Here is a 25,204-nt window from a genome sequence, read left to right as displayed (position 1 = left end):
CACGTGATCCAGGAAGGGAGGGCGTGGTTCTGTCACCTGAACATCTCTCGTCATGTGATCCGCAGCAGACGGAAAAATGCTGCGCCTGCGCACGAAGAGCGTTTTGAACTGTATTAGCTTGTCAGACGTTTTATGGGTTTCTGCACCCACATCGGAATATTTTATTCGTATTCCTTTTTTAATATGATATGAGTTACACGAAACAACATTTTAAAGCGATAATGTTCCATCTTCAATATGGCGCCCTGTAACCTCCTAACCCCGTAATGGTAGCACCGACTTCCGCTTCCGGTGTCAGCGCTGTAGTTGTGGGGTTGCGCATGCGTGTTGTTCTTTGCCGGAACGCATGCTGATGAAATAGTGCGGCGTGAGCTGAAGGAGCCCGCCCGGTGCCAACGTTCTGTTTGATCGTAGGGAACATCAGCCAAGTAAGGCTCCGACTCATGTATCTGTTCTAATAGCCGCCTTGGCCGCTCTGCTGTGGAGCTTTAGCGGCGTGGAATCGCCCTTCTATAACTATCTGTACAGGCTAGCGCGGGACACTGGGAGTTGTGGTTCTACTGTAGTTGGATGGGAATTCCCTGCAGATTCCTGTAAAACGTGTTAAAGCGATCTACCCACCCTTATACAAACGTGCTATGGCTGCTGTATATGTACGGTGGGTAACATCTCGCCTTCTAGCTGTCCCAGAACCATCTCCCTGCTGGGGCCTTTGTTAAAGGGGAATTCTCCTTAAAAAAGAAAGTGTGTTTTCTATAATGAAAGATAATGTTCTGAGTAACTTAGTTTACATTCATTGCACATTGTCAGGAAACTTGAACTTATTGGGACATGTAACGGGAATTAAAGCAGTGTTTAGCCTTTACTGTTCTCTGGTTCTGACTGTAGGAACATTGTAGCAGAATTCAGTTCTCCTCTAGATTTGTTTACCTGTTGGCTTGTGCTACATTGTTTCAGGAGTCAGAGCCAGCAGTGCAGATTATATTGCTTTCAACCTGCTGACAGCCAGCTGTTGTTGAATCTGCAGCCCTCAGCAGTTGGTGGATGCTGGCACTTGAAGTACACAGAGGCCCAAACATCCCCAATAAATAGTAACTGGCTATTACAGGGGTCCCCAACCTTTCTTACTCGTGAGCCACAGTCAAATGTAAAAAGACTTGGAGAGCAACACAAGCACCATAAAAGTTCACGGAGGAGCCAAATAAGGGCCAAAACGTTAGTGGCCGATTGAACGATCTTTCATGCGACCAAAAGATCTGAAATCGCCACGTGTGTGGCCACCTTAAGAGGAACTCCATCCAAACACAATTTAATCCTTTTGAAAAGTAAACCTAATTTTAAGCAACTTTGCAATATACATCAATTAAAAAAATATGCAGCCTTTGGAACCGTTACCTAAGCCTGGCCCCCTGTTCTCCTGCTGATCTGGCTGGCAAAATGTAACCGTAGTCAACTGTTCTCAGCCTGCAGCCTCCAAATCCCACAATTCCCTGCACATGTGATGTCAGTAAGGAAAGGAACATCGTGATGCAATGCATTGTGGGTTAGTTCCTGCATGCTGTCTGTAAGCGGTGGAGAAGTTGTTACAATTTGTAACATCAGTGTTTTAGACTTTCCTCCACACTCAGGATTTGAAATGATGCAGAAAGAGAAGAAATGTTTTGCAGCATATAAAAATGGTATTTATTCATACTTTTTGAAGGAACAGATGACAGTGATAGGTATATTAGGGGTTTCTGTGTTGCGTGGGGCTTTTTAACAGATTTTGGTTTGGAAGCCAGAGTCCCCCTTTAATTGCATAAATAAAGCAAATTTAATTGTACATAGCAGTTCTGCTATGTCTTTATCAAACATGTTCATGATTTTAAAGTTTCGATTAAAAGCAGTTTCTCTCTGTCACTTGCTATTCCATGCTAAATCCCTTTAAAGGGAATTGGTCATTCTTTTGTCAAAAGTCTCTGGTCAGCTAAAAAAAAACTGCAGAGCTGCTCTGGTACACAACTAAATCTGCATGTAGCCGGTTACAGGTTTGGACCTTAGTCTGTATCAGCCTTTGAGTCGGTCCAGTTCTGTGGTTCCATCATATTGCATGGATTACATGTGATTTCTGTAGGGCTGTTTAAAGTAATAATATATTCCTGCTGGGATTGTATCCGCATGGTCTAAAATGCAACTGAAGCACAGGTGGAGGGGCCAAACTGTCAGGTTATATGCATGGGCAGCTTTAATAAGGCATGTCCTGCCTGACCAGACTGATCAGAGGGTTGGTCAGGGTAATGGCTACAGAAGATGATGATGACGAATAATAGAGTACCTGCATGTCAAGCACCAAGAATAGATTGCAAGCTGAATGAGACAGGGTTTAAATGTTACTGGTTCTCTTCGCAGGATGCCTGCGTTAAGCTGTAGATTTTACCAACACAAGTTCCCGGAAGTGGACGATGTTGTCATGGTGAACGTCCGGTCCATAGCCGAGATGGGGGCTTACGTCAGCCTCTTGGAATATAACAACATTGAGGGCATGATCCTGCTCAGCGAGCTGTCTAGGAGGCGCATCCGATCTATCAACAAACTTATTAGAATTGGCAGGAACGAGTGCGTTGTGGTGATCAGGGTGGATAAAGATAAAGGTAAGCAGTCTAAAATAGCAGTCAATGCTCCTTAAAGGGATAGTGACATGTTCTAGGTTTTAACAAACACTGTCCCTATGCTTACAAAAATGCCCCCACCCCAGTTGGTTACCTTTTTTTGTCACTAAACTGCTTTGCACAAGGCTGGGATGTTAGTGCTGGGGGGGAAAGTCCTGCCAGGCTGGAGAACAAATGGGGGTACTTTTGAAATGGATGATTAAACAGGGTATGTTTTTATAGGCATAGTGACACATTCCCATTAATACCTGCTGCATGTTGCTGTCCCTTTAAACTTGGGGTTCTACCACCAATATTGCTTCAAGCTACACTGGCAAGTTCCACTCTGAGGTTGGAATCATCAGTTTGGCATAATACATAGCACCATGTTCCTCTGTAAGGGAAGGCCAACCCCATGCCATCCACAGGTTTACTTTCAAGTGCTGCCCTCTTACTGTCCTGGAGTAGTACCTGCACATTCCTTCTTGTCTCTTTGCTGAGGGAAAGTTACAAACTACTGGCGAGCTCCAGTCCAGATGTAACAGTAACTTTCAAAATGTGTTAAGTATCTGATTGAGCTTTAACCTGAGCTCACTTAGCAATATAAGAGCAGCATTTGAATTTTTGAAACATGCACCATTCCCGGTGGGGGAAGAACTACTGACAGTCTGCAAGGGTACTGGTGACTATTTTTGACAAAACCTTTGATTATAGCCGACATGTTTAACCAACTTGCCTGTCCAACTGATAGGATAATGTTCAACTAGACATTCATCGGCATGGACACATTCTGTTTTGAGTCGAGCCCAAGTAATCAGAACTGCAGGAAGCCCTTTGCTTTCTCATCTGCTGACCCATCATTGGTGTACCCATCACCAATTGACATGTATTAGCCATTTTTGACCAAATCTGGGCGTGTATGGCTGCTTTAATGTTCAGCAGCCAGTGCGGAATGTCCTTCCATTACTCTAGAGTTGGTCCTGGCTCCTTATGATCAGCCAGCCAATTGGAGTATTCTTTAACTTTTGCACTGTAGCCTGTTGGAGAATTGTGAGCACCGCCCCTGCACAATGTAAGTGTGTAGTAATGGCAACCTACTCACTTAGTGGTTATTGGGTTTGAGAGAATGGAATGAAAAAACATAATAAAAGAGTAAACAAAAAGTGTAATTGCCATTTATCCAGGGAGCATTTGCCTAGACTCATTCACCTTGTATGTTTGCCCTTTTTTTCAGGATATATAGACTTATCCAAAAGAAGAGTTTCACCAGAGGAAGCCCTAAAGTGTGAAGATAAGTTCACCAAATCTAAAACCGTAAGTGTTCTGGGTGCATTTGTTCAGCAGGGTTTGGTCAATACATCGAATAGTGTATGTGAACACTATGGGGGTTAAGGAATAAAAGACTATATTGTAAACATATGTAAATATATAGGGAGGATGACAGTGTTTATAAAGCGCAGGGCTGTGGAGTCGGTAGATAAATTCTCCGACTCCTCAGTTTTTGATACTTCCGACTCTCCGACTCCTCTGTTTTTAATATGCTAATGTATTTTATACATTCATTGAAGGAAAGGAAGGAGACATACATGTCATTTAACCACAGAACTACTGGCTAAGAAGCCAACACTCTACTATATTGGCCAATTAAAGCAAAAGACAAACACAATGAAAACAACAAGGTTTTGTTTATTTATTTATTTATTTTTTTAAACAAGTGGCTGGATAGTAATAGCTGGCATAAAAATCAGGAACAGCAACTTTACCAGTTCAAAACAAACCACATTCTTTGGTAGTTTTAAGTTAAAACTACCAAAGAATGTGGTTTGTTTTGAACTGGTAAAGTTGCTGTTCTTGATTTTTATGCCAGCTATTACTATCCAGCCACTTGTTTAAAAAAAAATTAATTAGTTATCAGTGAGAGTTAGGCTAGGTTCACAGTGGGCATTGTGTTCCCTGTAACAGAGGAACACGACGCAGTGGAGCTGCTGCACCTTAACTGTGTGTTACGTCCCATTTAGTGAAGCATACAGTCAATGAAAAGCATGCTTCATGGTCGCTCAACGTGTTCGTTTATGCACTGCGTGCCTTGGGCTTTATTCTTATAGCAGAGAAGTAATTAATTATGACTGTTTGTGAATTGGGACATTTAAACTTGCTTTATTTTTTTTTTTATTCCCATTTAAATTTAGTAGGAGTCGGAGTCGGTTTTGACGACTCCAGGTACCCAAAATTGCCTCCGACTCCTCTACTCCGACTCCACAGCCCTGATAAAGTGATCAGCTTTCTAGTTTTATATAGGGAGCTCCTAAGCTTAAATGGTATTTAGATGTGAAAACATTAGGGGGTGATGCAATAAAAAGGCACTAAGTTTGCCCAGGTGCAGTAAGCCATAGCAACCAAGGCTTCTGTTTGTTGTAAGGTTTACAGTATTCTGCGGCACGTGGCGGAGGTGCTGGAATACACGAAGGATGAACAGCTGGAGAGTCTCTACCAGAGGACAGCTTGGGTGTTTGATGAAAAGTACAAGAAACCGGGATACGGAGCCTATGATGCATTTAAACACGCAGTCTCGTAAGTGATTCATTCTCTCTCTCTAATGTTTCCAGATTGCTGCTGGACTCCTTCTTTGCCTGAATAGTTTTCTGTCAGAGTGTTGCCTTGTGCCCTTGGCCACTGTAGTCTGCCCAAGGGCAAGTTCTGCACTAATGAAGACAAATAGGTGCTCTTCTCTGGCCAGCTCCCTCCAGTCACACAATGTTTTCGTTTCAGTGACCCAGATGTTCTTGATGGGCTGGACTTAAATGAAGATGAGAGACGTGTTCTTATTGATAACATAAACAGGCGCCTGACCCCACAAGCAGTGAAGATCCGAGCAGGTGTGTGCTGTGGTTGCTGTTAAATTTGTGCTCTGCGGAAATGTAACCCTTTACCCCTCTTCAAAACAGCAGGGCCAGTTTTAAACTCTCCACGGTCCCTTTCCTTCCCTGGGGTTTTATTGAATTTCCTAAATGGTGACTAGCTGGTCAGTCAGATTAGTGGGCCCCAACTTGCCTTTCATGGCACTGTGCCTGAACCGATTATGTCAGCTGGCTTGTAGTCTTTATGTATGTTCCGGTGTGTAACTTACTTTGCCTGTTTCTTTTATAGATATTGAAGTGGCATGCTATGGGTATGAAGGCATTGATGCTGTAAAAGATGCACTGAGAGCAGGGCTGAGTTGTTCCACAGAGAACATGCCAATTAAGGTAAGAGATCTGTACAGGGGGCTGGGTGTATTGTCCACCGCCGTTTTTTAGCCAGCATAAATCTACCCGTGCCTCCTGTCATTGGATAGAATGGATTCTGTCTCTTGCTGTTATGTAGTTTCCAGGCTGTTCCATTTAAATTCAGTAATAAACAATTACTTCCCATCTGCCATTGCCCTTAGGTGTCACCCTTATAGTTGTTTCAGAGCTCAGCAAGTTTTTTCAGTAGGGGCAAATGGACAGTGTTTACGATATATACAATATGATCAATATTGTATATAGTTCATATTTGTGAACTGAAAATGCACTTTGCATTAAAGTAGGCTGCACAGCTAGGTTAGGGCCCTTCATGACTTGCCACTAGCAGAGGATACCCAATGTATACCTTAAGCCTTATTTATGTTCTAGTTCTATTAGATTTATTTAGGATATATTCTCACTTGTTTACTATATACCTTTTGCCATTTCTATAATGGAAATATGACTGCCAAATCTACTGCAAAACATACTTACAAAAAAGAGGGGTTTGACCCCAAATCACATTCCCTGGCCTCATGCTTATTTTGTGCAAGCCACCATATCATGTTCGGTAAACCCCAATAGGCTGTCCTGAATATTTATCACCGGTCATATTTTTCATAGGCTGGTGCCTTCCTGCATGTTTACATTTTTAGGGGAAAGTATCTGCTGCCAAAAGCTTTGGTCTCACAGGCTGATTCTCCCCTACTGTGGCTTTCATTTGGGAGAGATCTCCAAGACCAACACCCAATTTTAAGACATGTGACCAGCATTAATGGGATGAGTTGGGGGTGCAGCAAGCAGGTTCCTGCCTTTCAGCAGAAGGTGGTGATCTTTTATGCTCTGACCGATGACTTTATGATTGTTATTGCAGATAAATCTGATTGCTCCTCCTCGGTACGTGATGACCACTACTACCCTGGAGAGGACAGAAGGGCTTTCTGTGCTCAACCAAGCAATGTCCGTCATTAAAGAGAGAATTGAAGAGAAGAGAGGTGTATTTAACGTCCAGATGGAGGTAAATCCCAAAAAGACGTGTCGTCAGTTGTTTCAATTGTGAGATTAGAGAATCCCTTGAGTATCCAGCATTTGGGAAGTTGGCAGTGCCCCCTGTTAGGGCTAGTTCTGTAAGCATTAGGTGGCATTGAGGTTTTTTTTTTTTTTTTTTTTTTTTGCTAAACTTATGTTGTTCCGTTTCAGCCCAAGGTGGTCACAGATACAGATGAAACAGAGCTTGCACGGCAGCTCGAGAGACTGGAGAAAGAGAATGCAGAGGTGGATGGAGATGATGATGCTGAGGAGATGGAGGCAAAAACTGAAGATTAAACTGAGAAAACAGCAATTTAAAAACCATTTTATTGTTTTTGGATAAAAGAAATTCAAGTCACAAACACGGACTTCAAGGCCATTTTCGTTTGCCCAAAATGCTAAACTCTGAATATCTTCCACTTTCTAACCTCTACAATTCAGTCTGTATATGCGGAAAATCTTTAAATTAAGCCCAATACCCACTTGCTTAATTTACTCCAACGGAGAATTGGACAACGCCAAGGTGCGCATGAATTTTTAACAGCTGCAAACACATCCAATCCATACAACGTTCTCTTTGGTCAGTGGAAGAGTTGGCTCGGCTAATCAGATCTGTATTAGAAGAGCTGATTTATTAAATCAGCGAGTGTATTCTCACTTGGGACTCAAAGCGATCAGAGCCCTACTGCTCTTTGATAACAATCAATGCCCTTCTATACTTACTCTTAGCTTGTATTACTATATATCATATATATATATACGGAACAGCATTTATACCAGTCAGTTCAGTCTCAAGTGAAAATACACTTCAAAGATGTTTGCTTTGTAAAAGGGGTATCCAGTCTGTGGATTTTCAGAAGTTATGGAATCATACCCACCAGCAATTATTGCTGTGAGTTCTAGCTCAGCCAGTGCTGGTGGAGAGGCAGCTGGGATACCATTGCTTAGACACTTACACTTAACTTGCCTTCTTTACTTTATTCTTGTGCAATAGATCTCTGGGTCATGCCGTACACAGCAAAGAGATTTGTTGCTGGACTTGCCTTTTATTTCCAGAAAACAATGCAAAAACAGATAAAAATGGTTGAATATTTTTATTATCATTCCCAACATGTGTTCAAGTTACAGTGCTTTCTGTGAGAAACCAATAAAATCCAAGATATTTACATCTGGCCTTTGGTGATTTGTTTTCTAGTTGGGATCTGACAACTGCTCAGTGGGTGAGATTTAGCCTACAGGGTATTCCACAAAAGTGGGCCCCAGTCTAGCACACATTTCCATACCATTTAGTACATTTTATATTAAATTGTTCTCAGTGGGCCCAGGATATAAAGACTGACTTTGCTCAACTAATTGGCCACCTTGTGTGTCAGGCAGTGGCAGTGCAGGTGATAGGGAAAAAGGGCAGGGCGTTCTCTGATAAACCTTCTGTATGTATCCATAGGGAGTGATTCATACAATTAAAAAAAAAAATAATAGCCAGTCCTGTTCAAAAGCTAGCCAATAAGGTACTAGTTCCCTTATCAGCTTTGTAAACAGTTCCAGTATTTAGACTACTATAGACAGCAGCTAAAATCTACACATGCACGTTACAGACTGAACCCCCCCCCCCACACACACACACACACACACACACACACACACACACACACACACACACACACACACACAGTAATGGGATATTGCCCTGCCCTCCCAAAGAATCTGACCAATCCAATAGCACCTCCAAGTCCCCATACGCCTGGTGTACCAGCAGGACTGAGTTACTCCTGGCAATACTGCAACACAATGGCTTCCAGGGGCCAGGGCTCCTCTACTCTGCCCCCAAAGAGTAGCAGCTACAGAGAAGTATCCAAGTAAGGCTCTGTCTCCTTGTACACCAGACATGTTGGGGGTCATGGGGGAGGGATACTGGTATTCTTCCGGTGGGGATTGATTCTCCTTGCTTTCTTGCAGATCATCTGGCAACTTCGTCAATTTCTCTCTCTGTCTGTGAGCATAGCTAATATTGTGTTTTCTATAAATGATTTACTCTTTACCAGAGTGGAGGCACACATTTCTCTCAGTGGCTTTATAAGGATCTTATTTACACTTGCCGGGCCCTCCATACTACTGTAATAATCTGCCCTTTAGTTAGAGCAACAGATGCAAAGCCAAGATCTTTACCGTCGCACACCTATAAGGCTATTTACCCATACATACAGGATTCAGGAGGGTCAAATTGTTGAGTAGATTTTTAAACCAGGGAAGTTGAACTTGCGACTCTCCAGTTCAACAGCAAAAGCTCTCAGGGCAGGCTGGAAATTGCAGAATAGTAATAGTTGTTTAGCCACAGGATTGCTATACAACAAAGAAAGTTCACCCAGCACACCCTTACCCCCTCCAACAATTTTTACTCTGTGCACAGCCCAGAGAGTCGGCACTCCCAGCACAGTCCAGCAAAAAATAGTTGGCTAAGCCCCGCTTGAATTACACTCATGCCGGTCAACTATTTTTGGCTAGCCACAGGATTGCCCACCCAGCCCTAAACCTTGTCTTTCCTTTGGGTAGGGCCCCACGAGGCTTATTGTCAGCCTGCGGATAAGTGCAAAAGCAAATACACTAGAGACCCCAACATATATTGTAAACAGTACACACTCATTTTTATGGCTGACACTTCAACCCCTGCAAACACAAAAAACTGCCTGAATTTTGGCCTAATTATCATTAAACCCAAGAAAACCATATTTTTGTAAACTGTATTTTGAAGAATTGCAAATGGGTAAATACTTTTTCTGTATACTGTGTCTCCTGCAGGAGTAATATTTTTCTTTTGGGCTCACCCGGAGAGTTAATTCTGGCCAGGGAAAGGAGGAATTCCATCATACTTACCATGATTCTCCTTTCCTGGCCATCTCCCTGGTCAGCATCCCCAACCTACAGTAGTTCAGAGCTTTTTACATAGACAGATGAGGAAGTGAGGGGGGGGGGGGGGTTATGTTGCTAGGGGACACATCTTTGGCATGGGGGAATACCTGAGAGCTAAAGGGGTAGTTCACCTTGAGTTATATTTAGTATGATGTAGAGCAGTGCTGTCCAACTGGCGGCCCGAGGGCCGCATGCGGCCCGCAACCCCCCTCTGTGTGGCCCCCCACCTGTCTGGCTGCTTTGATGGCTTACTCCTGTGTAAGCTTTAAATGGTATCAGTACTGTGATTAACTGCTCCCCCTGCATGGTTCTCACCTCAGATTCAGGCTGTAATCAGGCTGTATTGTTTAAATATGTAATCCCCTGTGTTTTTCACACCTTTTAATACCTGCATTGTTCAACCCCTGCAGTGTTCACACCTCAGGTTCAGGCTCTAATCACCCCCATTGTTCCCCTGTTCACACCTCAGGAGCAGTAGAAACCCACAAATAAACCCTGCATACTACAAAAAGAACATATACTGAGGTGGTACTGCAATTAAAACGTTTTTTAATATATAGTTATTGTGCAGACTGTAGGAGCAGTGCCAGCATTGTGTCACTGTAGGCTGCCTGTGTGTGCCATATACACAGGCAGCATAGGGCAAGCAGAGTATGGCACACACAGGCAGGGTAGGGAAGGCAGAGTATGGCACACACAGGCAGAGTAGGGCAGGCAGAGTATGGCACACACAGGCCAAGTTTGGCACAAACCAGCCAAGAATGGCACACACAGTGAAAGTATGGCACACGCAGGCAGGGTAGGGAAGGCAGAGTATGGCACACAGGCAGGGTAGGGCAGGCAGAGTATGGCACACACAGGCCAAGTATGGCACAAACCAGCCAAGAATGGCACACACAGTGAAAGTATGGCACGCAGGCAGGGTAGGGCAGGCAGAGTATGGCACACACAGGCAGGGTAGGGAAGGCAGAGTATGGCACACACAAAGGCAGGGTAGGGCAGGCAGAGTATGGCACACAGGCAGGGTAGGGCAGGCAGAGTATGGCACACACAAAGGCAGGGTAGGGAAGGCAGAGTATGGCACACACAAAGGCAGGGTAGGGCAGGCAGAGTATGGCACACAGGCATGGTAGGGAAGGCAGAGTGTGGCAGGTTTTTGCTGTACTACAACCATTAATATGGGTATGGTCATGTGATAACATGGGTGTGGTTTCAAGTGGGTGCGGTTTTAAAAAGGGGAGTGGTCAAAACTGGCTTCCATTATCGGCCCTCCACCACGTAGGTCGGAAAAATTCCGGCCCTCGGTACAACAGAAGTTGGACAGCACTGATGTAGAGAATTATATTCTGAGACAATTTCTTGGACCCATATGTTTTAGAATCAGGGATAAAGTTTGTCAAGGGTCGTATAAAATAGAGGATAGGGAGGGATATGGGTTGTATTGTTATTGTTATTATTGGAGTTAAAGGAACAGTAACACCAAAAAATGAAAGTGTTTTAAAGTAATTAAAATATAATGCACTGTTGCCCTGCGCTGGTAAAACTGGTAAGTTTGCAACAGAAACGCTACTATAGTTTATATAAATGAGCTGCTATGTCAACACGGGGGCAGCCATTGAAGCTGGGAAAAAGGAGAAAAGACACAGGCACATAGCAGATAACAGATAAGCTTTATAGAATATAATGAGGTTTTATCTGTTATCTGCTAAGTAACCTGTGCCTATTCTCCTGTAAATGGCTGCCCCCGTGGCTACACAGAAGCTTTATTATATAAACTATAGTAGTCTTTCTAAGGAAAACACACCAGTTGTACCAGTACAGAGCAGCATTACATTATATAGTAATTACTTTTATACACTTTCATTTTTTGGTGTTACTGTCCCTTTAACTTGTGCCAGTGTGCCTTTAAAAAGGAAGGGGAATTCAGAGAACAGCATCCCCTTATGATGGGCCACATGACACTCATAGGGAGCTGCTACACAGATTTTCCCAAGGAGCAGGAACAAGCTGACCCACCCTCCTTCGCTGTTTGCTGAGGATGTTTAAGAAAATTGCGATTCTTTCAGCCCAAAAGACCAGGAGGACTGCAAAAGCTGAAAAATACTGGTGCTAGAAGTGGAGAAGGGCTTACATTTTGGCTACAATAGCAGGACACAAGATGAACACTGATAAATATGCTAATACATGTCCACATGCTATGTAACCTGATTGAACAGACTGTTACAGATTGGCATGCTTGAAAAAATAAATAATGAAGACCAATTGAAACACTGCTTAGATTTGGACACACTAAAAGTTAACTGAAAGTGAACTACCCCTTTAATGCTGAGAGTTAATGATGGCCAGGAAAGGAGAATCACGGTAAGTATGATGGAATTCCTCTGTGCTGCTACGCTAGGTCTGACCGGTTCCTCTAGTGCAGTGGTTCTCAACCTTCCTAATGCTGCGACCCTTTAATTACGGGCGCAACCTTATAAAAGGAACTGTCGCCGCCGTACGAGGAGCCGAATAAGAAGAAGGAGCCGCAAGAAGAGACAAGCGCTACGCTGCAGCCAGCGCGTCCCGCTGGCCTGGCTTGTTTAATGAATGTTCTGCATTTCCGTAATGCGGGACATTCATTGAACAATCCGGGACAGCGGGACGCACTGTAAAAACCGGGACTGTCGCGACCCCTGTGAAAGGGTCATTCGACCCCCAAAGGGGTCGCGACCCCCAGGTTGAGAACCGCTGCTCTAGTGGCTTGGTGCTGCTGAACAGGGTAGAAGGAGATCTCCACCCTGTGAGTGTGCAGGAAGGAAAGCACAGCAGGCAGAGAGAAATGTATGCGGCACGCAAAAAGGGAACCCCTGTGGCAGCAAAGGCGGCAAAAGAAAAGAAGGATCTTGTTGGGACTCTGGAAATCACAGTAGGCACTTTTCAGGGAACAAAAAATCCAAGGAAGTCTGGTCATAAACGTCCAGATGGGCTGGAATTCCACAGCAGGTATTCATTCGGTTGTGATTGTAAATTTGTAATTCAGGGAAGTTCACAGAAAGGGATGTTACAACACAGTCCGTCCCTTGCCAGTCCCCCTACTCTCTTATGTTGCGGAGTCACAGGACTCCTGTCATGCATAACTTGTTATTTCTGTTGCAGAAGATGGCTACTTGCTGTACACAGGACCATATTTATATATAGGCACCCGAGGGCCTGTGCCTAGGGCGGCAGCTTTGGGGAGGTGGCACCCAGGTTTATAATTAAAAAATAAAATACAGCCCTGAATGTAATATAGCTTCCCAATATACATTACATTTTCCAGTGATTTGAAAGTTATTTGTAAATGTAATTGTATTTGAAGGCAGCGTCTGTCCTTTTCACCTCCAACCAAAACTCCATTTCCCACAAAGCTATTTTTTTTTTTTTTACAGTTCTGTTAATCAACAGGCTTCTGCTACACTGTTAGTTAGAAGTAGTGATGAGCGAATCTGTCCTGGTGAAACGATTAAAAATTTGCAAAATGCATTTATCGTGCATTTTTTTTGGTCGCCCGCGTCTATTTTTTGTCGCCCATGGGTTTTTGACACAACCACGCCTTTTTTGACGCGACTGCGCCCAATTTGACGTGCGACAAAAACAATTTGCACAACGAATTTTCACAGAAGTTTCGTGAATCAATTTGCCAATGGCAAAATGCGGAAATTCGCCACGAATACATGCCTGCCGAAAAAATCACGAGTCAGAAGTAGCTGTGCATGTGTGTACTTGTGATGTATAGTGGAAAGTAAAGTGGAATTATTTTGATCTTATGTGTGATTGTGAATATTCTAAGAAATGTTCTGGGCATATTCTGGGTGGAAAATATAACTTTAATCATTGGTTTAAACCCATTTGAACATTGTGTTTAAAACTGGTTTTGTGTACAGAATGCACATGCTGAGTGGCAGATTCTACAAAAACCAGCAGCCCAACGTGGATGATGTGGTCATGGTGAAGGTTCTGGCCATCTTTGAGCACGGTGCCTATGTTATGCTGTTGGAATACAATTGCATTAAAGCTATGATCTATCTGAAGGAGCTCTCCACCACGCGTATCCACTCCATCGGGAGAATTCTCAGGGTGAGAAGGAAAGCGTGCCTCAGGGTTATCAAAGTTGCTAAGGACACAGGTAATTTGTGTACAAAACATGCCAAAATGCTGACTCCATTTATTGCATTCAGTTCTTGCTTTCCCCTTACTGCCTAAAAATGTTTCATTATTTAGCTGTTTATTTCTTTGTATTGCGGTTTTATTTGGTTTTTAGGTTATTCTGGAATGTTTAAACCTAATCCATTGTCAAATTATTCATAAATCTTACTTTGGGTTGTTTGTTGGGAGTGCTTGATAAGGGGCAAGGGAGCAATGTCACCAGCCTGTCTGAGTCTTGTGCCTTTTTTACCCCTGAATGCAGAGGGAATAGAAGTGCCACATGTAGGAGATGTTAGGCACTAACAGTTGCCTCGGCCAAGAAGGGAAGGGGGAAATGAGCAATTGCTATAAGGGGTTTATTTATTAATACTGTACATATTACTAATTTATCGTTTAAGATACAAATGACCATAGCATCTTATTAATTAATGTATTATTAATAAATAAAAGAAGAAACAGATGGGTATCACTGAGTTTTACACAATATGTATGGGTTCGTATACATTTAATAAGCTACCAGATTCTAATCTTTCTTGTTGTGCCCCCTCCCTCTCTGCAGACCCCTGTTATTTACCTGTGTTAAGGTCACCATACATGGGCCAATAAAAGCTGTCGACCATCTGAGTTGGCAGTTAATAGGCCTGTGTATGGGGCCCTCAGATGGGCCTACCCAAATATCAGAGAAATGCTGATCGGCCAGGATTAAACTGCCCAACTGTCTGCATCCTGTTGATGTGATCCAACCAGATATCACCCTCCTCAAGGTGGGCATATCGGAATAAGATCCATTTTTTAATGTATGGGAAACATGTTTAATAAATACATGTTACAGGGTTTACATTTAAAATAAACTGCAACCAGTTTAGCACTGCTAGCTGGATTTTTTATGTCCCTGAACTTTCATGTGATCTGGTCAGGGCCGGAACTTGGGGTAGGCAGAAGAGGCAGCTGTCTAGGGTGCAATGATTAGTTGGGGCCGGGCAGGAGCCTCTCCTGCCTACCCCTAGTCCCCCTCCTTTGTCATTGCCATCGCATCGCACCCCCTCCCCAAACTGTGCATGCATGCCAAATCACGGGTGGGCTGGGGGGTCGAGGTGGTCAACCAGGTTGCCTAGGGCGCCCGGTCGGCTTGGCCCACCCCTGGATCTGGTCACCCTGCTTTATAGGTCCTGCTACTGCTGTCTCAGCAGCTGATGCTAGCTCCTAAGGCAGTTGGGTCGGGCATTGTGTTGGTGAGCAACACAGGTCTGAAAAAGGGGCTGCGGGGAATATCAGGTGGAAAGTAAGAGAAGCACCAGATACCAGGGATTTGAAGGCATCAGGACCATTCCTCTTTTACTATTTGTACTGTCACTGTGAAACATTAACGCATGCACTGCATATTGTTCTAGGATATATTAATTTGTCTAAAAGGAGTATTACCCCAGAACAAGTAAAGAAATGTGAAGATAAGTACAAAAAATCTGAAACGGTAAGTGGACTGAAAATTGCCATTTTTAGAATATTGAATGGGAATATTGAACTGAATTACAGCACCCTGCTAAAGTGTTCAGCCCCTCTGTTAATTCTTATATACTTGTAAATAACTTCCTGCACTGAAATCTTGATTTGTGTTATATTTGTTATATTTTAAAGGAGAAGGAAAGGTAAAAACTAAGTAAGCTTTATCAGAAAGGTCTATGTAAACACATCCATAAGCACTCACAGAAACGCTGCTATGAGTCCTCTATCAAGAGAAACACAGGATTTCTTGTCTCCTTTTTTGTAAACATGTTCTTCCATATCAGACTTCCTCTCTCAGAAAAATCCTTCATTCCGGGGGCCAGAGACTGCTCAGCATTCTCCCCTCTCCTGCTTCCATAAGAATTCAAAAGAATTCACTCCCCCTCCTATCAGAATGCATGATCTATGCTACCAACCACTAGAGCTACAGCAGGAAGCCAAGGAGACCAAGCTAAAATGGCAGATGCTATCTTAAACAAACAGAGGGAATTTCTGTGGCTGTTTACTCAGGTATTGTAAAGCTTTCTGCAGAATAAATATAGGTTCTAGGTGCCACTAATATGGCGAATCTATTGGCAGTAAAATGCCAAAATGACTTTCCTTCTCCTTTAAAGAAAGGACACCTTTGATAGGGGTGGTTCACCTTTAAGTTAACTTTTTGTATGTTATAGAATGACCTGTTCTAAACAATTTTTCATTGGTTCTCCATGATTTATGCCTACCCCTAGTTCTGGCCCTGACGCACAGAGCAGAAAGATTTGGTTATGGGTTGGGTGCAGGCCCCACACTGGCAACATTTTGTGGTTTAGGGTCGGGTGTGGGTTTAGTTTTTTCTGATTTGCACATTACTGTTTTATATTGCTAGTACTATGTATTACAGGAACTTGTTGCATTCCATATTGAAAATATAATAAAGATTATTTTTTTGCTTTGTATTTGGTATGTATGTCTTCTGACTTGAATTGTATGTAAAAACATGCATTATGAATGAATTGCTAACAAAAAATTGTGTAATTGTGTTGGGGGCAAGGGCAGACCAAGCCAACCCTGACCAGGCAGGCTACTTCTTTCTCCCCTGCGTCCTCCCCCGCTGCATGCGCATGAGGTGGGGAATAACAAGCAGCGGGCATGGGAGTGCAAAACAGGGGTAGGCAGGAGAGGTACCTGCCGGGGCTCCCTCCCTCATCATTGCACACTACGCAGGTGTCTCTTCTGCCTACCCCTAGTTCTGGACTAGGTTGGGGGGCTATTCTGAATGCTTAGCGATCTGAAAGTATTAACTAGACAATATATATTTCATTAGGTTTTCAGGATTCTGTTCCGAGTGGCAAGGGTTCTGGGCTACACAGAGGATAAGCAACTGGAGAGCCTATGCAGAAGAACCGCATGGGTGTTTGATGACAGATACAACTGTCCAGGATATGGAGCATATGCTGCATTCAAACACTCTGTCTTGTAAGCAAGAATCCATCTCCTTTTGAATTGTTGTTGGTTTGTTGGTTGGTGTTTTTTTTCTCAGAATGCTTTTGCAATTTCTTATTACACTGTAGACTTGTTTACAAATTATTTAAATATTTTAATCTTACTTTGGTAGTTAATTTGCTAGCTCAGCTCAACCAATGGATTAGGACCCAAAATGAATCCCCATGCCATACCATCCCATCAGGCCCGGACTCAACATCAGATTTCTAATTCTAATTAGCCACCCACCCCTCAGGATCGCGAGCATCCATTTAGCTTATATATGGAGGACGCGCTAAAATTTTTTTTGTGTCCTGTCCCCAGTGCTTCATATGTGAGAAAGGTTTAGGTGGGCGGCATGACAGCCCTAAATTTGTGCCGCCCTAGGCCCGGGCTTTTTGGCCTCGCCACAAATCTGGGCCTGCCTGGACTGGCAAATGCCAGAGGGACTGCTGTAAGATGCCATAGACAGTCACTATTTATTGGGCTGGTTGGGCCTCTGTGTACTACTGCCAGGGCTTATTTTAAACTCAAGTCCCAACCTGCATCCCACCCTTTTTGGGAGTCTGTGAAACAGGACTGTGCTGTCTAAGTTGAGACTGCTGGGTGGTGTCCACCATGCCCTTAGGATGGTCCTCCATTTAGCACAAGGGACATTTTTTCTACAACTCAAAACAGTTTCAGTCAGGAGCCTATGTGATTTTAAACCAATTCTTTGGTCTCAGAACTGATTCTGAGACTTATCTTGGTCCTCTGAGAAAAAAGGTTAAGGAACCTAGTTTAGCACATTAGTAACTATACAGAAATACAGAAGGAGAGTGCAAGATACAAACCATCCCTGTACATTCCCTGGAGCCATGTTTTATTAGTAAATGAATCTGTGCAAGAGAATACAATTTAACATGTTTTTTTTAGCTTTTAGTTACAAGTTTATGATCATAAAATTTCTAAGCCACCATATCATGTCAAGATAAACCCCCATATTGTGGTTTTGACTATTCATAGGGTGGCACCTCCCTACTTTGTTTATTTTTTTGGCTTTTTGGGACAGACTTATCATCCCCTGCTGAAGCATAGGACCGTTGTTAAAGGGACAGGTATGAGGTCACTATAGTCACATAGTCTCTCTGCCTGAAAAGGAAGTAGCTACAGTTCTCTTACTTTCTTATTTGTTTATGCACCATAACTATGCCAAGAAGGTGAATTGATAACTTAAAGCGGACCTGTCACCCTAAGAAATAAGTTTAAATTATTTTCTATATTGTTAGTTGAGCAAAATAAACTTTACTTACTCTATATAAATAATATAAATCTTGTTTCCTTCCGTTTTGGAATTACTCAATCAAAGCAAGCAGGCAGGCACCATTTTGTGGACACTGTTATTAAGGCAAGCTGTGTATCATGCCAAAATCTTGTTTATGTGCCAGAATGGGGGGCCAGATGCCCAGGCCCATGCACTGGCTACACAATTAGATGAGGAGGAGGGAGGGGAAAAGTGTGATGTGCAGTGACATCTAGGAAGTGCTGAATGGAAAGCTAAAGTTACTGTCTGCCTAAGGCATAGAGGCGGGGCAAGCAATATATGATTGACAGCTGTGATTTTTAAATGCCTTTATAATGGGTTTGGATGTGTTAATATAAAAATGAATTTGGGTTTCATGTTTAATTTGAACAGGACTTTTATTATACAGATTTTCATGTCTGGGTGACAGGTCCACTTTAAGATATCACCCACGATCTAATAGGATGGTCTGTCTAAATGGAACCCCACGTTGACATACCTGCCCAGACAGTCAAGCAGTACAGCTGAAATTAGACAAACTGCCCAATTAAGTATGGGCATGTATAGTCCTATTTGGAATGTCTAGGGATGATAAGAAGCAGTAAGAAGCTTTTCCTTAGGCCTAACGTGTATGCTAATTACCTAATTCTGGACCAAGAAAAGGAAGTGAGAAAATGTTTCCTTATAACCAACTAGTTAATTTCAATCACAGATTGCTATTTTCATTTCAGTGACCCCTCTGTTCTTGATGGTCTGACCTTAAATGAAAGGGAAAGACGTGTTCTTACTAACACCATAAAGCGCCGTCTGGTGCCACCAGTTGTGAAAATCCAAGCGGGTCAGTTCTGCGTTTGTGTTTCCAAACCTGCACCTTTACACACAGACTTTAAACTTGAAAATGATAAATAGTGTAGAACAAGGTACTTTGCTTAAAGGAGTACTTAAGTTTAAAAAAGAAGCAGGCCTAGAAATGTTTTAGGGTTCTGTACCAGGCCAAGGCAACCACAACCCTTTAGCAGGGAAAATCTGTGCCTCCAAAGATGCCCCAGTAGCCCCCCATCTTCTTTTCTGCTGATTCCCTGCACATGCTCTGTGCTACCGTCAGTTACCTGAGCTTAGGGACCGACTCTATACTGTATGACAATATACTGTATGTATCGAATATAAATATTACAATATAAGGCTGATTAGTAATTAATACAGATAATTACTACATGACAGTTCTGAAACCATGCATTCTGCATCAGAATTTAATAATTAGCCCTGCAGCATTAGTTTCTATGACATGTACACCTCATGTTCCCAACAGCTGCCCAGACCACACTGAGTTACTGACACTCCTACCAAAAGCTAAAGGTACCCCTGTGTACAGATTTGAAGCCCTTATTATTACTGTTATAGACACTCTGAAACTTTAGGCTGGTGCAGTAAATTCAGTATATAAAATACAACATTTCTATGTTTGTTTTTAGGGTTTAGTTCTCCTTTAAAACATTTAACAACCCTTATGTGTCCTGACCCCAGTGTACACAACAACGTTTAGAGAATGGGGATATAGTTTTTGCCTTAATTCAGTACTTACTTAGACCCATTATCTGCTTTTTTATTTTTCCTAAAAAGCAGGGCTGATGAATGGAGCTCAAGCCATGGTATGGTTCCATGAGGAATGAGGCTTTGCAATTTACCAGCCTAATCTAATTATCATGATTAGATGATAATTTTTCCATCTGAAGTCTAATTCAATATTTGTTCTTATTTGTAAGATGTTGAAGTGGCATGCTACAGGTATGAAGGCATTGATGCTGTGAAGGATGCATTGAGAGCAGGGCTGAGTTGTTCCACAGAGAACATGCCAATTAAGGTAAGAAGTCTCCAGGTAAGAGCTTTACCCAACAGCAGTGTTTTTTTTTAAATTTCTGATAAACACATTTACTAATCAGTCATTAGGATGAATAGAAATGCACTGTAAATGATTTGTGATTATATTTGTCTTGAATTACATATCCCATGCAAGTCAGAGCCTAGGGCAAACTGTATTCTCAAGACCAAGAATGTAAGGTTATCCGATTCCCTAATTATAATTGTTAGACTGTTGACGGAAAAAGCATGTTAGAAATTAAGATTCCTTGCAAGGCCTAGGATTAATTCATTGTAGCATGCCCTTCAGGGTCTATGGAATAGAAAAAACTTCTGTAGCCTTTGGACTGCTTACATACATAACATAAGAGTATTAATCCTCTATTTGTCATTGTACAACTTTAAAACAATGATTTACTATATAGTGGCGCTTGAAAGTTTGTCCCTTTGAACTCTTTTGAATTTTCAATATGTCTGCATAAGTATGACTTAAAAAAACTGACCTATTTTCATGCAAGTCCTAAAACTAGGCAGTTCTAAATGAATGGGTCAAAAACATGCTTGTTAATTTGTTGGTAGAAGAAAATGATCTAAAGTTACATGGTCATGTGAACCTCTAGGCTTCTCAGTTCATCTGAAGGGGGAAAATAGTCTGGTATTTCAGTTAAAAGAGTTTGTCAGGAAGGGTGTTAACACCATTATTATCCTCCTCTGGAGTGGTCAACCAACAAAGATCACACCAAGAACAAGGCTTTTAATACTTTGGGGGATCTTAAAGAACAAGGTCCAGACTTAAATTGAAAGTGGGCCCTGGCAGTTCAAGTTCAGAGGTCCAAATAGCCCCCCAAAGGATCAATAAATGTTGGCTGTGTATGACATCTTACCGCAGCCCCTCTGGCATTTGCCAGAATCTACATATTGCCAGTTCAGCCCTGCAAAGAACCCTAGGCCAACATGAATGGAACTAAAGGCCTTCCTTGCATTGGTGAATGTAAGTGTTCATGAGTCCATCATCAGGAGAACATCAAACAACAGTGGTGTGCATGGCAGGGTTGCAAGGAAAAGGCCACTACATATGCAAAAACACTGCCCATCTACAGTTTGCTGTGTATGTGTGTATGTGGATACATCAGAATGTTATTGGAAGAAGGTTCTCTGGATGGATATACTGTAGAACTTTTGGCTTGAATGAAAAGTATTATATTTAGCGAAATGCAAACACTGCATTCCAGCATACCAACCTTATCCCATCTGTGAAATATGGTATTGGCAGTATCATGGTTTGGGTCTGCTTTGCTGCCTCTGGACCAAGACAGCTTCCCATCCTTAATGTTACTATACATCTTGGATTGTACCAGCAAAATTCCTGCTGGAAAATGTCGGGGTTTCCTTCTGTGAACTGGAGAGTCATGCAGCAATACAATGGCCCTAAACACACAAGATGATCAACAAAAGAATGCTTAAAGCAGAACAAAGCTAATGCCAACTATCTTTGTATATCATATATCTTTGCATATCATATTATTTAATAACCACAAGGGCAGCTGCTAGGTATGAAAGTGGGTGTAGTCCAGACAATCCAACCAAAAGTGAAAAATTGGCTGTATCCACCAGAACATATCATTTTTATCTTTGGCTGTTTGAACCAAGTAACCCCTAGGAGTTCAGCTTAGAAAGCTAAACTATCTGTGATATAGCGACGAGTTGTTTGGGATAGCCAGTGCCTCAGTATGTCAAATCTACCTCTACATGGAAAGTCTCCAATTGTTGTATACATTTTTAAATTAAGAGGTGGGTCAAAAGTAAAATGCAAACATTTTGCATGTCACAATTGGGCAAATTGTAAAGATTTTTCTGTTTTCATGATTAATTTAACATTTCCTTTATCAATTATTTCTTTGCAATTCAGATCAATCAAATCAAAGCAATCAAAATTGCTTCACCTTGTTATGCAATAACTACCACTACCCAGAGGAGATGGGAAGGCACCTCTGCTTTAAACCAAGCAATACAGGCCATCAAGGCAAAGATTGAGGAGAAAAGAGGTGTATTTAATGTCCAGATGGAGGTAACAGTTTACTTTATTATATTGTAACGGAGTTTAAAGTATACGCCTAACAAAATCTTCCATAAAATTAACCTGATTGTTATTGTAATTGAACAATATAATCAGAAGTGCTTATGTGCCTCTTATGGCATTTTATAAAATTGTATCCCCCTTAAGAACATTGGTGTAACCAGAAAAGTTCTTTAAGATCAGAAAGTTATAGACCCACACCCTTTTCCAGGAATGAAATGACAATAGACCTCTGAGTTAGGTTTATGCCAGTTTATGCCAGTTTGTAACAGGCCCATTTTAAACATGTCATAACTGAAAAAGGTGGGTCTAATGTGGCCCTCCGGTTCCTGACATTTAAAATGTTATCCATGTAAATAAAGCCAATGAGCTTTGTGCAGCAAGCTCTGCCTGTACTTATCCTCTTATTAGTAGTTTATGGATTGACACCTGAGTGGCGGTGCATTTAAGAGTAGATGTGCCAAGCCATCTTTGTAGTAGTATTCAGCAGCTGCTCACTGTTACATAGTAACATAGTAAGTTAGGTTGAAAAAAGACATACATCCATCAAGTTCCATGATGCCTATATATAACCTGCCTAACTTCTAGTTGATCCAAAGGAAGGCAAAAAACCCCATCTGAAGCCTCTCTAATTTGGGAGAAAAATTCCTTCTTGACTCCAAGATGGCAATCGGACCAGTCCTTGGATCAACTTGTACTAAGAGCTATCTCCCATAACCCTGTATTCCCTCACTTGTACTGAGAGCTATCTCCCCTACCCCTGTATTCCCTCACTTGTACTGAGAGCTATCTCCCATACCCCTGTATTCCCTCACTTGTACTGAGAGCTATCTCCCATACCCCTGTATTCCCTCACTTGTACTGAGAGCTATCTCCCATACCCCTGTATTCCCTCACTTGTACTGAGAGCTATCCCCCCTACCCCTGTATTCCCTCACTTGTACTGAGAGCTATCTCCCATAACCCTGTATTCCCTCACTTGTACTGAGAGCTATCCCCCTACCCCTGTATTCCCTCACTTGTACTGAGAGCTATCTCCCATAACCCTGTATTCCCTCACTTGTACTGAGAGCTATCTCCCCTACCCCTGTATTCCCTCACTTGTACTGAGAGCTATCTCCCATACCCCTGTATTCCCTCACTTGTACTGAGAGCTATCCCCCCTACCCCTGTATTCCCTCACTTGTACTGAGAGCTATCTCCCATAACCCTGTATTCCCTCACTTGTACTGAGAGCTATCCCCCTACCCCTGTATTCCCTCACTTGTACTGAGAGCTATCTCCCATAACCCTGTATTCCCTCACTTGCTAAAAAGCCATACAAGTTTTTACATTATCCAGCCTGATAATAGAACCCCTTTTGACAGAGAAAAGTCAATAGCAGTTGAGTGACCAAACAATTGGTACAGTACTCTCCCAGATTCCATCTTGGTAATGCCTGCTTTTCTTGTATTAAGCCTAAGGTAATCGCGCCTACAGTTGAACTACAGCTTGCACAACTGTTCGAGCGACTACAGACAGAAAATGCTAGAGGATGATGAAGAAAATCACAACACTGAAGAAATCATTGGCGAAGCCTAGAAAAAACCATAGGGATCATTTGTTATGACCACTTCTGTATATGAATCTGTGTCCGCCTTTCTTATTGGGTATTTCCAATTTCCAATGTGTTAATAAAAAAGGAATAACCATACATTTCCAACAAAATTCCTATGGTGAAGCCGTTTGGCTTAAATGAAAATATAGAACTGAGGCCGTATCTAAATCAGTGTATGCCTTTATTTTTAGGTTAGAGTGTTTGAAAAAAATCCCTTCAATATAATCCATTTTTAGTGTTTTGGAGGGAGGTAAGCGGTACATCTAGGGTTGCCACCTTTTTTTCCAAATAACACTGGCCTTCGGGTAAGGGGCGGGCTTGTTGGTGGCAAGTTTTGGTTGAATAAAAACAAGATTTCCTACCAAATAAAGCCCCCTGTAAGCTGATAGTTTGCATAGAGGCTGCCTAATAGCCAATATTAGCCCTTATTTGGCACCTCCATGAACTTTTATGGTGCTTGTCTTTTTACATTTGACTGTGGCTCACGAGTAAGAAAGGTTGGGGACCCCTGCCCTATGGCATCTTACAGCAGCCCCTCTGGCAGTCTACAAATTGCTATTCCAAGCCTGTTGTGATGGGATATAAAGGACAAGAAGCTGAAGTTAATAATAAGTTGCCTGGTGAAGCTGGAGTAGTGAAACGTGTTGCAACAAGAAGTGCAACAAAAAGCTATCTTGACACATATAAAATGATTTTGGAAGGAATTTGTACTGTTTATGATTACTGATTGCGATACTGGCTACACAGAGGAACTATTGCACGTTGCACTTTAGTCTCATGAACTTTTTTAATTACTGGCCTTTTTATTGATGGATTATAAAGCAATTACTTATTAAAGGACACATGTGGTCATAACAGCAATTATATATTTTTACAGTGTATTTTTATTTGTTTTTTATTTTGTTTGTTGTGAGTAGACGTATGAATTGTGTGTTTGATTTTATAATTACATTTATGAAGTAAGATTCTTTCATTCCACATATCAAATATCTGTGTGCTTTTATATCCGGTCATTGCTCCAGAATCCCTGGGGTCTGGGATAGCATGCCACCTATAGCTGCTTGTTCTGCTGGTCACAAATCTACAGCTAGGGTTGCCACCGATTGGGATTTTACTGGCCTAGCCGGTATTACAAATTTACTGGCAATGTAGTGGCCTGTAAATCTGTAATATCCTGAAGTACAGCCTCTGGCCGGCCCCCTAAGCCCCTAATTCACCTAGGATCCGTGTGGGATGATTGCTCAGATATCCAGTATCTTGGTCTGTTCGTGGACAGCTAACTCATAGACAGAGACCATCAGAAATCTTTGGTTAAGTAAAAGGTCATTGCTAGTGGAGCCAAGATACTGCCTGACTTGCCCAGTGCAAAGCCCTTAGGGACCTCTGCCATGCCGCTAGCCATAGCTCAGCTAGGAACTGCTTGCCACATATTGTTAT

The 25,204-nt window shown here is 42.2% G+C and overlaps 2 protein-coding genes across 3 annotated transcripts; both read left to right on the top strand.

The window, feature by feature from the left end:
• Positions 1 to 274: 274 nt before the first annotated feature.
• On the top strand, positions 275 to 8,087 carry eif2s1 (eukaryotic translation initiation factor 2 subunit alpha). Of its 2 annotated transcripts, none has more exons than XM_031890313.1 (8): positions 275 to 428; positions 2,386 to 2,630; positions 3,862 to 3,941; positions 5,047 to 5,198; positions 5,397 to 5,503; positions 5,775 to 5,872; positions 6,765 to 6,908; positions 7,091 to 8,087. In XM_031890313.1, the coding sequence occupies exons 2-8, from the start codon at positions 2,390 to 2,392 to the stop codon at positions 7,214 to 7,216; spliced, it is 948 nt and encodes a 315-aa protein (XP_031746173.1). In that variant the 5' UTR covers positions 275 to 428; positions 2,386 to 2,389; the 3' UTR covers positions 7,217 to 8,087. The 2 variants fall into 2 exon arrangements, with proteins under 2 accessions (XP_031746173.1, NP_001005630.1); NM_001005630.1 differs by having other exon boundaries at positions 344 to 428; positions 2,389 to 2,630; positions 7,091 to 8,085.
• Positions 8,088 to 8,628: 541 nt separating this feature from the next.
• LOC100491668 (eukaryotic translation initiation factor 2 subunit 1) lies at positions 8,629 to 24,628 on the top strand. Its single transcript, XM_002937204.5, has 8 exons — positions 8,629 to 8,775; positions 13,729 to 13,970; positions 15,382 to 15,461; positions 16,797 to 16,948; positions 18,968 to 19,074; positions 20,000 to 20,097; positions 22,003 to 22,161; positions 23,628 to 24,628. Exons 1-8 carry the CDS (start codon positions 8,708 to 8,710, stop codon positions 23,706 to 23,708), a joined length of 987 nt encoding a protein of 328 aa, XP_002937250.4. The 5' UTR covers positions 8,629 to 8,707; the 3' UTR covers positions 23,709 to 24,628.
• The last annotated feature ends 576 nt before the right edge of the window (positions 24,629 to 25,204 follow it).

The sequence above is a fragment of the Xenopus tropicalis genome, chromosome 8 (genome assembly GCF_000004195.4).
Source record: "Xenopus tropicalis strain Nigerian chromosome 8, UCB_Xtro_10.0, whole genome shotgun sequence".
In the NCBI taxonomy this organism is placed as follows: Eukaryota; Metazoa; Chordata; class Amphibia; order Anura; family Pipidae; genus Xenopus; species Xenopus tropicalis.
This window is presented reverse-complemented; position numbering and strand designations above follow the sequence as displayed.

Bases quoted from the DNA above. Each gene is read 5' to 3' on its own strand.
- eif2s1 (XM_031890313.1), top strand. From the start codon at position 2,390: ATGCCTGCGTTAAGCTGTAGATTTTACCAACACAAGTTCCCGGAAGTG. The intron at 3,942-5,046 runs GTAAGTGTTCTG...GTTTGTTGTAAG, and splicing joins AGTTCACCAAATCTAAAACC to GTTTACAGTATTCTGCGGCA. The intron at 5,873-6,764 runs GTAAGAGATCTG...TTGTTATTGCAG, and splicing joins CAGAGAACATGCCAATTAAG to ATAAATCTGATTGCTCCTCC.
- LOC100491668 (XM_002937204.5), top strand. From the start codon at position 8,708: ATGGCTTCCAGGGGCCAGGGCTCCTCTACTCTGCCCCCAAAGAGTAGC. The intron at 15,462-16,796 runs GTAAGTGGACTG...ATATTTCATTAG, and splicing joins AGTACAAAAAATCTGAAACG to GTTTTCAGGATTCTGTTCCG. The intron at 20,098-22,002 runs GTAAGAAGTCTC...TTTGCAATTCAG, and splicing joins CAGAGAACATGCCAATTAAG to ATCAATCAAATCAAAGCAAT.